A 12,738-nucleotide genomic window follows, 5' to 3' on the forward strand; every position below is an offset into this window, starting at 1 on the left:
CCAGAAACAGCATGGTAAACTTTCGCTGCTCTTCCTCAAGAGCAAGAACATCCTTCCTCAGAAAAGGAGACCAAAACTGCACACAATATTCCAGATGTGGCCTCATCAAGGCCCTGTACAATTGCAACAGTACATCCCTGCTCCTGTACACAAAACCTCTCAAAATGAAGGCCGACATACCATTTGCCTTCTTTACTGCCTGCAGCAGTTGCATGCTCATCTTCAGCAACTGGTGCACACTCCCTTCTCCCAATTTACAGCCATTCAGATTGTAATGTGCCTTCTTGCTTTTGCTTTCAAAGTGAATACCTCACATTTATCCAAATTATACTGCATTTGCCCACTCACCCAACCTGTCCAGATCTCTGCATCCTCGTCATAGTTCACCCTCCACCCAACTTGGTATTGTTTGCAAATTTTGAAATGTTACATTTTGTTCCCTGATCCAATTCGGTAATAGATATTGTGAATAGCTGGGGTCCCAGCATCAATCCCTGTGGCACCCCACTACTTACTGCCTGCCAATTTGAAAAGGACCCATTAATTTCTATTCTTTGTCTCCTCTCAGTTTTCTATGCATCTCAATACCCTTCCCCCAACCCTATGCGCTTTAATCTTGCATGATAATCTCTTATGCAGGACTTTGTCAAACACTTTCTGAAAGTCCAGATATACCCCATCGACTGGTTCTCCTTTGTCAACTCTATTAGTTACATCTTCAAAGAATTCCAAAAAATTTGTCAAACAGAAATAAATCCATAAATCCATATAAATCCATATAATCCATATAAATCCATAAATCCTTCATAAATCCATACTAACTGTGTCTGATTCTGCTTCTGCTTTCTAAATGTTCTGCCTTAACGTCCTTGGTAATGGATTTGAGAATTTTCTCCAGTACCAATGTTAGGCTTACTGGTCAATAATTCCCTGTTTTCTCTCTATCTCCTTTTTTGAATATTAGAGTGACATTAGCTCCCCTCCAATCTGCAGGAACTGTTCCAGAGATTATAGAATCCTGGAAGATGACCACCAATGCATCCACTATTTCTACAGCCACTTCCTTTAGTACTCTGGGATGTAGATGATCAGGCCCTGGGGATTTATTTGCCTTCAATCCCATCAATTTTCCCAACACCATGTGTTTCCTAATATTGATCTCCCCCAGTTCTTCCCTCTCATTAAACCTTACATTCTCCAACACTTTTGGCATCTAATTTGTGTTTTCTTTTGTGAGGACAGAAACAAATGTATTGAGTTGCTCAACCATTTCTTTGTCCTCCATTATACACTCCCCTGTTTTTGTCTGAAGGGGACCTACATTTGTCTTCACCAACCTCTTTCTCTTCACATATCTATAGAAACTCTTAGTGTCAGTCTTTATGTTCCCTGCAAGCTAACTTTCGTACTGTATTTTCCCCTTAATCAATCCCTTGGTCCTTCTTTGCTGAATTATAAACTGCTCCCAATCCTCAGATCTATTATTTTTCTTGGCAAATCTGTATTCTTTCTTTGATCGGATTCCATCTCTAATTTCCTTTGTAAGCCATGGATTGGTCCTCTTAGCCATTTTGCTTTTGTGCTAGACAGGAATACACATTTGCTGCAGTTCCCCCATGTATTCCTTGAATATTTGCCATTGCCTATCCGCTATCATCCCTTGAAGTAACTCTCCCCAGTCTATCAAGGCCAACTCATGCCTCATAACTTCAGTTTCCTTTATTAAGATTCAGCACCCTAGTCTCCAAATCAACAACTTCAGTCTCCATCTTGATAAATAAATTATATCATGTTATGGTTGCTCATCCCCAAGGGGTCTCGCACAGCTAAATTGGCAATGATTCCCTTCTCATTACACAGTACCCAATCTAAGATGGCCTGCTCTCTAGTTGGTTCCTCCATATATTGGTCAAGAAAACCATCCCGTATACACTCCAGGAATTCCTCCTTTATGAGATTGTGGCTAATTTGATTTGCACAATCTCTGTGCAGATTAAAATCACTCAAGATCACCAATATTCCCTTATCACATGGACCTCTAATTTCATGTTTAATGCCATTCTTAACATCACCTCTGCAGTTTGGGGATCTATATATGATACCCACTAATGTTTTTTCTTGCTTAGTATTTCTCAACTCTACCCATACAGACTCCACATTGTCAGGTCTAATATCTTTTTTCACTATTGTGTTAATTTCCTCTTTAATCAGCAGTGCCACTCCACCACCTTTTCCTTTATGCTTGTCCTTCCTAAATACTGAATACCCTGGGATATTCAGTTCCCATCTCTGGTCACCCTGCAGCCATGTCTCCATAATCCCTATTATATCGTACACATTTACATCTATCTGCATGATTAATTCATCCACTTTATTGCAAATACTCTGCACACTAAGGCACAGAGCCTTTAAGCTTGTCTTTTTAACATTGTTTGTCTCGCTCCCAATTTTTTTTATAGCCCTGTTTGAATTTTGTCCTTGGTTTCTTTGACTATCATTTTTCTTATTCCCTTTTCTACCTTTTTTTCTTTTCTTCCTTCTTCTCTGATTCCTTACATAGGTTCGCATTCCTGTCATATATTAGCTTAAATCGTCCCCTATCCCTCTAGCAAACAGTCCCCCTAGGATATCAGTCCCAGTCCTGCCCAGGTGTAACCCATCCAATTTGTACAGGTCCCACCTCCCCTACAACCAGTCCCAATGCCCCAGAAATCTGAAACCGTTCCCCACACATTCATCTGATATAATCCTGTCATTTCTACTCTGACTAGCACTTGGTACCAGTATTAATCCTGAGATCACTACCTTTGAGGTCCAATTTCTTAACTTTCTTCCTAAGCTCCCTGTATTCTGTATTCATTCCTTTTTTTTAACCAATGTTGTTTGTACAGATATGTACCACCACTACTGGCTTTTCACCCTCCCCCTCCAGAATGTCCTGTATCCGCTCTGAGACCCCTTAATCCTAGCACCAGGGAGGCAACATGCATCCTAGAGTCTTGTTTGTGACCACAGAAACACCTGTCTATTCCCCTTAGAATTGAGTCCCCTATAACTATTGCACTGGCACACTTTGTGCCCCTCTCCTCTACAGCAGAACCAACCATGATGCAACTAGTTGGCTGTTGGTGCTTTCCCCTGAGAGGTTATTCTCCTTAACAGTATCCAAAATGGTATATCTGTTTTGCAGGGGAATGGGCATAGGAGATTCTCTCTACATCTCTTGCTCCTGTTTAGTGGTCACCCATTCCATTCCTGCCTGCAGAGTCTGAGCCTACGGTGTGACTTGTACATGCCATCCATGATACTCTCTGCCTCGCAAACGCTCACAATGTCCCCAACCGCTGCTCCAGCTCTGAAGCTTGACCTTCCAGGAGCTGTAGCTGGAGATGCTTCCTGCACGCATGCTGACCTGGGGGACTGGAACTATCCCCAGCCTGCCACATGGAGCAAGAGGAACAAACCACAACTTGCAGCTCGCCTGTCATGTCTTACCTCCCATCGGCCGCACTTTCACTCTGATTAAAGTCGAGGATCATTACCTGTTGCACTTGCTTTCATTCACACAGATGTTATTCAATGCAGTAACTTGATTAATTGATCATAAAGCAGGTTCATGCTGTTATAAGATTGATATTTAACTCTATGGGATTGGCCAATCAAAAATAAAGTATTTTGGATAGTTCCAAACTAGTTCCAGAATAGTTGCTGTTTTTATTTTTGGGCGGGTGACATCTGTTTTTCAACACATTTACTTCCCTCTTCCAAATCATTACTGTATAATGTGAACAGTTGGGGTCCTAGCACAGATCCCTACAGTGCCCCACTAGTCACTGACTGCCAATCGGAAAATACCCATTTATGCCAACAATATGGTTCTGAATGGTTCCAGATTTGAGGGACTAACAGTTATGTGGACAGACTGGATAAATTAGGATTTTTCTCCTTAGTCCAACGAAGCTAACAGGAGGTTTGAGAATGGTGTTTAAGATCACAAAGTGTTTAAAAAGGGTAACCAGTGACTGGAGGTTCTTGGGCACAGACTTAAGGTGATTGGCAAAGCAACAAAGGCAACATGAAGAAAATTTGCTCTGCGTGATTAGTTATGATTTGGAATGCACTACTTGATAGGCTGGGTTACAGATTTGAGTGTAGTCTTCAAGAAAAATTAGATGAATATATGAAGGAGAATAATGACAGGGATATTAAAGCATAAGTGTGGCTATGATGACCAGGATTTAATGGAGTCAGTTGGAATGGGCATGATGGGTAATCAGGGCAATGTACCCGCTTCCAATTCCCAGCATTGGGACCACTTTCCCGAATTTATTGGGTTGGGCACAAAACAGGAATTCTGCCTGTTTGTGGTGGGATGTCAATTAGGCTCAATAATGAGCCACTTAAAACCAATTATCCCAAACTCATTAGAATTTAATGGTAGCTCCAGGATTTGATGGGACACACACACAACTCTCTGTATTCAGGCTGTTGGGCTTGCCAGCGACTTTTTGGGCAGTTTTCTCATTCGTAGATATTCCATGCCCAACTGAAGGACCCTGCATTGGGGAGGTGACGCTAAGGGTGACCTGAGGAAGAAATTACTGAGATCCAGCACCCTGCTCTTGTATCTGAACTCCCTTCTCACCTGGTTGGTGAGCCCACCCGTTATCCTCAAATTAGAATTATAAAATGCCTTCTTGGTGATGCCACAAACATCACACCCACTGAACCTGCAGGAAATTGCTGCAGCAAAATTCTTTCCCATCTCTCAGAGGCACCCCAGTTGGGTTGGCAATACATAAGTGCCCACAGCTATATTCACTAGTCTGACCTCAGGATTTTCAACACGGTTAGTATCTTCCATGGTGTGTAAGCTGATGCATCATTCCATCCGATAGCTACTATTGTGAGCTCTTCAGCATAGTTCGTTCGATCCTATTAAGATACTTGCAGTCCTGGGCAGTTCAACAGTAATGCTTTATTAACTACTGGAAACTGTGGCCAGAATTCTCTGGCTGTTCATGCCGGCGAGATTCTCTGGTCCCACCAGTGACACATCCCGGACATGAGTTTCTTGGCAGTGAGGTGTGGCTTGAATGGGAATTCCCTTTGCTGGCAGGACCAGAGGATTCTGCTGCCAGTAAATAGCAATTTGCCTCCCATCGCCGAGAATAAAGCTGATGGGAGGCCAGAGAATTTCATCTAGGTGCAGGAAAGGTCCAAGCTCATAGATATTCCTTCTTCTGCACACTGCTCTGTCCAACCCTATTTTGACTCTGAGGTAGGTGCCATGTTGTTCTTGTACATCACTATGTGGACATTACTATATGCATATATTAACCCATTATGTGCCAAACCCTGATGCAACAGTTGCCTCCCTCGTGCTTATGCATTCCCAAGAAGTTCAAGAATCTGAGGATGACCTGAGGAAGAAATTGTATTTTTAATTCGACATTAGCAAACATCTGAATATTTTTCACTAATGTTTAAGGACTCTCTATTTGAGCTGTCATATTGCACATAGGTAATTTTAAAAGTGCAGTAGCTACTCATTGAATGGCATGAACCTGCCGTGACCTCTCCTCTAAATATGTGAATTATTTTTGTCCCGTGTTGCTGAAACACTGATTAAAATGAACTCCAGATTTGTTCTGTACATTATTGCTTTGCATATGTAATTTTGCCATTACAGCGATCTAAATGGAGCTGATTTATTTGTGGTTTGACACAGAACATGAGTGAATGAATGCAAATTAAAGTTGAGAGCTGGGAAAATTGATTTAAATGTGTTGTGAGAGGGATTGTGCCATTTCCTGCTGGAAGCTAGGAATTATGGTGTTTTGCTCCCTTGTTCTATATACGTGCCTTTTGTTTTCTCCACTTGCTCCCTAATTACCGAGTCGTTGGTGATCTGTTATCCTTTATGTGTGTTACCTTCTGAGACAATAAAATGGATACACCTCTACGTGCGATGAGGCAAGATGTTTACCAGACTTATTTTTCTTGAACATACACGTCCGTGAGATTCCATGCCTTTGGAAGCAAATAAATCTGATATATACATTTCAGAGAATATGCTGCTGACTTTATACTTTTTAGGATATCTGTTAGGAATTATTTAAAGGCATCCATTCACCCTTTCACAGTTGCAGTATGGTATCTTCCATCCTCACATGCACTTTGTGAAATTATTCATGATACGGCACTATCAATGTAGGTTTTACGCAGCGGCAGAGTGCATTGTGATCAGCTAAAATTAAAATGATAGCACTTGTTTCTTTTTAATTTTTTTACGCTCTGGTTCTCATTTTTATCGAGATGTGTGCTGCCATAGCAGCAAGGAACAGCCACTGCAGTGGAGGAAGCTGGGATACACTGGGGATGTGGGTTGAATACAGAGGGCTGAGTCCAGCCCATACTGTAGCTCTCACGCTCCCAGTATTTCCTGCCTTGCTAATTGAGCTGAGTTAAAAAGCCGGGCTGGAAGCTGTTGCCACAGCAGCTCTTTAAACTGGTGGCTGTTCCCAATCTGTGAGAAATGTTCTGGTGGAGATAAACTGAAGAAGCACGTTGGCTGCTCCCTGATTTCCCCCTTTTGCTGGGAATGATGGAATAGCCTTTTCTTTCCCAGCACAGAGCATCTTGGAAGCGGGGAGGGCGTTTGCTGATGACATTCTTCTAGTGATCAATCTGCCAGCAGGAACTGATCATCTGATGCTGCAACAAGCAGGCTTGTGTGGAAGGGAGCTGTACAACACAGGAGCTGCTGTTTGAGAGAGGGATATCTGGATTGAATACTCTGGGCTGAAGAACAAGACCTCTCCTTTTTATCCTACCGTTCTCCATTGCAGGCGAATGATCACCGGCCAGCAAGATGCTTGGTGCAAATGTCAAATGTTGTGAAACTGATATCTGTGATGAGAACCAGGAAGATGTGAAGGTTTACAAGCGACAGCCAGATGGGAAGGGGGTGCAGCATGGAAAGAAGGGGAAAGCTCCGACAATGCACAGAGCCACCGAGCTGAAGGTGTTTAAAGGTGGAACTAATCTCAGGAAGCAGAAATCACTCACTAATCTTTCCTTCCTGACTGATGCAGAGAAAAAGATGCAGCTGTATGAGCCCAAGTGGTGCGACGATATGTCCAAGCCAGCTCAAACGCTGGGTAAGGGAGGATTGAAGTCTAAAGATGCGCCCATGTCTAAAACGCTCTCGAAATCGGAGCACTCGCTGTTTCAGAGCAAATTGGCACCGAGTGGGAATAAGCCTCTGGCAGCACCCTCCGCGATCCGCGGGATACCAAGCAGAATCCCGAGGGGACCCTGGGCTGAAGTCAAGCCACTGAATAAACCGACTGAAGCCAGCACTGGCGATGGGAGCAAGTCAGACGATGAGATTTTGTCCAGCAAGGCTAAAAATATTAAAAAGCAAAGCCCGGCAACCAGCAAGAGCCAGCAGCCGGAGGAGAAGGCTTACTTAAAGGTGGATCCCGAGCTGGTTGTCACAGTGCTAGGTGACCTAGAGCAGCTCCTGTTCAGTCAAATGCTTGGTGAGTTTCCTACTTGTGCCAAATACATGGCCATCAAATCCCATTCACTGAGTTCCTACACACTAATTTATTTTACAATTTCCAGCAGTTTTTTTACTGCATCAGCATTTCAAATGCGACTGCTCATAAGAAATCATTTAAAGAAGGATGTCTATAATTAGACCATTGTTGTATTAATAGCATTCCTCCACTCAGTTACAATTGTCACCTCAAATTACTGATGCAGTGCAGTGATGCTATGGTGGGCAGGTTCCTACATTTGCTGCCTCATACCGCGTTTTCATTGTGCCCTGGTTATGTATCATCTGCAAGTTATGAATTGTTTGATGCATAAAAATGGTTTTCTGCGATGGAGGGAATTTTGTAATTTTCCTTTACAATACAGTCTGTATCAATTACTTAATTGGTAGGAAGAGAGGCCATCTAAAACTCAAAATCTATTTGTAGCTGCAAATGTGCCCTGCCAAATTTGTTGGTTTCAACAGTTTGAGCTAATTGGTTGGTATTCGCTGATTTAAAAAAATCCTCATTTCAGTAATTGAATTATTTCAAAAGTAATTTTTGACTTGGTTACATTCTTGATAGGAGTTGATCGAATAGATTTCTCCTGGACAGTGAGCTTAAAAAAATCAATGCTTATTTTTCTTTAAGATTACAATTTATTCTTTTGCCTAATCTGTATTTTAACAATTACACTTGGAAGTTGGATTTTAACACATTCTTATTCGAGTATGCCAGTGCATCGCTTTACCATATTACATTCACAATTTCAAAAAGAGCAGTCCATGTTACTGAATTCATTACTTTTTTTCTACTTAAAAGTAGAATTCTCAATTTTCAAGATATTTATTGTACCCCAGTTCATTAATTTATCATGTGCAGCAACCAGGAACTTAATTACCTGATATAGAAAATTGATAATACTCATTTTTTATACATCATGGATAAATGCAGCAATTTTTAAATGTTGCTTTAATACAGAAATGGTTCTGTAGTCCTTAGAAGTCAGAAGTAACGCATTATTGGGTGGTTTTGATTCTGTTGTATTCCCTAATTGATATTGAATAAATTTTACACAATAATGATTCACATTCCAAACATTGGTAGACTCAGAAAAGATCATATTTTGATGATAAGTTTGTAAAATTAAGATAGATTCCTATGTAAGAAGCAAAAATGTCTTATTTTATAAATAATATTTTATCTTTTACAAATTATAAGATCTTTTGATAGATGACCAGGATGTGTATATCTGCACACTTTATCAGATTGAGGTCTGAATCACTCACTGAATAAACACTTTAAAGTTATTTGTAGTTCTATCTCTCAATATTGCTTACATGTGAAATACATTCATTTCATTTCATCCTTTTAGTGAATCTGGAGAGATAAAATAGAGACATGCTTATGTGACAGCTAAGATTGACTGGTTAGTGCACATTTATTATCCCGGCAAAAGGTTTTAAGGATTTGAATTTAATGCATTTACTGTCATTTCCATTTTGGCTGTATTATCTTAATTGTCATGCGCACAGCTGAAATATGCACCTCCCATTGTAAGGTTCATAACCCTTTGTGGGATTGAAGGTGTAGAATTGCAGCATTACCACTGCGTTTAAATGACTGCAGTATTTTCTGTGTCTGTACTAAACTTTGAGCATTGGGATGATATATTCAGTTTGCACATTATATAAACTAGACTGCTTCAGATTCCAAATAGTTACACTTGTTCAACCTTCGAGCCATATAACAGTTATCTGTTTGATAGGTTTTTTCACAATTCAAATATAAATGATCATGTCAAAAAGAGAGCTTAAAGCAGATTAGTGAGAAAAGATAGAATTGAGAAGGGAGACAAAGTTGCTGATTCATAAACATTCACACAGCCTTACAGCTGTGAAGCTCATGAATGATAGAATATTTGAACTATCTTTTCATTTATGGCAATTGGACACCAATCCACAAAAGTAGCTTAGTACTTTCTATATAAAACCTGACAAGAGCCTGGTTTGATCATGACACTGCCTATAGTGCTTATGGCCTAAAAATAGATATATTAGAATGCAATACTCTAATGCAATAAATCTAATTTCACGCTCTTGTGCAAATGCAATGTGCTCCTATGTGTCTCATTAGGGAAGACGTCAGTTTGGCTAGATTTGTCGATCTGAGTTGAGCAGCGTCCTTGGATTTGGTGTCCCAGGGGCTAGGAAGGAGAAAAATGTCAATGTAGAGTGGAGAGATTGGTTTGATCACAATGTCACATGGGCCCTTGGTTTAACCTGTGCTATCGATGGTAACCATTGATCAGAGGCCAGGTAATCCTGCACAGAGTGGTGGGATTATCAAATGGAATGCTCCATTATCCTTTTGGCCACATGTTGACAGCATCCTGGCAGCAAACTGTTTACCTCAGTTATGGTGCTGAGAGTCATGGAGGGGAATTTGACAGGAGAAAACAGGGTAAGTTCTTCTTATTAAAAGTAAATGTAGTGTCTTTTAGTGATGTACAGTTAGACTGGAGTAAATTGCTTTTTTCAAAAACTGCCAATGCAATGCATTTATATTTTTGGTTACAACATAGTCCAAGTATGTAAATTGCACAATAATATGGCTTTATGAAGAAGAAAAGGTAATTATATTTCAAACATGCTCATAGGCCATTTCTTACTTCCTCTCCCTTCTCCTTTTTCAAGTTATTTAGATGTATAAAGTCCCCTTTGTAACTTAATTTTCTTCCCTTTGTACTCTCTGTGGCATCCACTCTGGACTCCAGCAGAGTGAATGAATGGATAATCCAGTGCTTCTTCATGGCTTTTATCAATCCAATTCCACTTCAGAACGTTGGCACAAAGTGGCTTGAGATGTTATGTTCACATTTTTTTCTCACCACTTCTAACCATGATATCTTATGCAAGCAATGCATTGTGCATGATGGTTCTCTGTGCATTTGGAACAATTGACGTCCTATGTACTAGTACGCTGAGGAATTGCAATTTTTAAGCAAACCATGTTCTTATGACTTTGCCCACAGTTACTTCTTCTCAGGGTAGGAGTGTATATGAAATACATCTGAGGAGAAAGGAGGGAAGCACGCACTACATGATAGGTATGTGATAGGTATGTCCCTGTCAGGCAAGGAGGAATTGGTAGGGCTAGGGAACCGTGGTGCACTAAAAGAGTTGATTCGTTGGTTAAAAAGAAAAAGGAGGCTTATGTTCGGATGAGACTTGAGGGCTCAGGTAGTGCACTAGAAAGCTTTAGATTGGCTAGGAGGGAGTTGAAGAGTGAGTTAAGAAGGGCTAAAAGAGGACATGAGAAGACTTTGGCTGATAGGATTAAGGAGAATCCTAAGGCGTTCTATAGGTATGTCAAGAACAGAAGGTTGGCTAGGGCAAGATTAGGGCCAGTTACAGACAGCAGAGGGAAGTTGTGTGTGGAACCGGAAGAGATTGGAGAGGCATTGAACCAATATTTCTCTTCGGTGTTCACGCAGGGGGACATGAATATAGCTGAGGAGGACATTGGGTTGCAGGGGTGTAAAATAGACAGTATTGCAGTTGATAAGGGGGATGTGCTGGATATTCTTGAGGGTTTGAAAATAGATAAGTCCCCTGGTCTGGATGGGATTTACCCTAGGATTCTCTGGGAGGCAAGAGAGGTGATTGCAGAGCCTCTGGCTCTGATCTTCAGGTCGTCGTTGGTCTCTGGTATAGTACCGGAAGATTGGAGGACAGCGAATATTGTCCCATTGTTTAAGAAGGGGAACAGAGACTTCCCCGGGAATTATAGACCGGTGAGTCTTACTTCTGTTGTGGGCAAGGTTTTAGAAAAAATTATTAGGGATAGGATTTATAGTTATTTGGAGAGTAATGAATTGATTGGAGATAGTCAGCATGGTTTTGTAGCAGGTAGGTCGTGCCTTACTAACCTTATTGAGTTTTTTGAGAAAGTGACCAGAGAGGTGGAGGGGGGTATGGCAGTTGACGTGGTATATATGGATTTTAGTAAGGCGTTTGATAAGGTTCACCGTGGTAGGCTTCTGCAGAAAATGCAGATGTATGGGATTGAGGGTAGTCTAGGAAATTGGATCAGGAATTGGCTAGCAGATAGGAGACAGAGGGTGGTGGTTGATGGTAAATATTCGTCATGGAGTTCGGTTACGAGTGGTGTGCCTCAGGGATCTGTTTTGGGGCCACTGCTGTTTGTAATTTTTATTAATGATCTGGATGAGGGTATAGTTGGGTGGATTAGTAAATTTGCTGATGACACCAAAGTCGGAGGTGTGGTAGATTGTGAGGAAGGGTGTCATAGTTAGCAGGGAGAGTTAGACAGGTTGCAGAGCTGGGCCGAGAGGTGGCGGATGGAGTTTAATGCGGAGAAGTGTGAGGTAATTCACTTTGGTAGGAATAACAGATGTGTCGAGTATAGGGCTAACAGGAGGACTTTGAATAGTGTGGATGAACAGAGGGATCTAGGTGTATGTGTACATAGATCCCTGAAAGTTGGGAATCAAGTAGATAAGGTTGTTAAGAAGGCATACAGTGTCTTGGCGTTTATTGGTAGGGGGATTGAATTTAGGAGTCGCAGCGTCATGTTGCAACTGTACACAACTCTGGTGCGGCCGCACTTGGAGTACTGTGTGCAGTTCTGGTCCCCACATTACAGGAAGGATGTGGAGGCTTTGGAGAGGGTGCAGAGGAGGTTTACCAGGATGTTGCCTGGTATGGAGGGGAGGTCCTATGAGGAGAGACTGAGGGATTTGGGGTTGTTTTCGCTAGAAAGAAGGTGGCTAAGAGGGGATCTTATTGAAACGTATAAGATGATTAGAGGTTTAGATAGGGTGGATAGTGATAGCCTTTTTCCTCGGATGGAGAAAGCTAGCACGAGGGGGCATGGCTTTAAATTAAGGGAGGGTAGTTATAGGACGGATGTCAGGGGTAAGTTCTTTACCCAGAGGGTGGTGAGGGATTGGAATGCCCTGCCTGCTGCAGTTGTAAATGCGCCTAGTTTGGGGGCGTTTAAGAGATCCGTGGATAGGTTTATGGATGAAAAGGGATTGGTTTAGGTTAGTGGGTCATTGTTTTTTAACTGGTCGGCGCAACATCGTGGGCCAAAGGGCCTGTTCTGCGCTGTAGTGTTCTATGTTCTATGTTCTATGTTCTATGTACTCTTGTCTCTAAGGTAGAAG

At 41.6% G+C, this 12,738-nt stretch overlaps 1 protein-coding gene across 2 annotated transcripts in view; it reads left to right on the plus strand.

Moving 5' to 3' along the window:
• Nucleotides 1-12,738, plus strand: part of LOC145357045 (neuron navigator 1-like) — a 698,546-nt gene that overhangs the window by 267,243 nt on the left and 418,565 nt on the right. Inside the window, exon 1 of one of the 2 annotated variants that reach the window (XM_080210101.1) lies at nt 6,480-7,547. The exons of the other annotated variant lie outside the window; for it this stretch is intronic. Coding sequence (XP_080066227.1) covers nt 6,875-7,547 — 673 coding nt within the window. The 5' untranslated portion in view covers nt 6,480-6,874. Of the gene's footprint in view, nt 1-6,479; nt 7,548-12,738 lie in introns of those variants that run through there. 2 annotated transcript variants of the gene reach the window in all.

Source organism: Carcharhinus amblyrhynchos, chromosome 22 (assembly GCF_965287045.1).
Source record: "Carcharhinus amblyrhynchos chromosome 22, sCarAmb.v2.hapA, whole genome shotgun sequence".
Taxonomy (NCBI): Eukaryota; Metazoa; Chordata; class Chondrichthyes; order Carcharhiniformes; family Carcharhinidae; genus Carcharhinus; species Carcharhinus amblyrhynchos.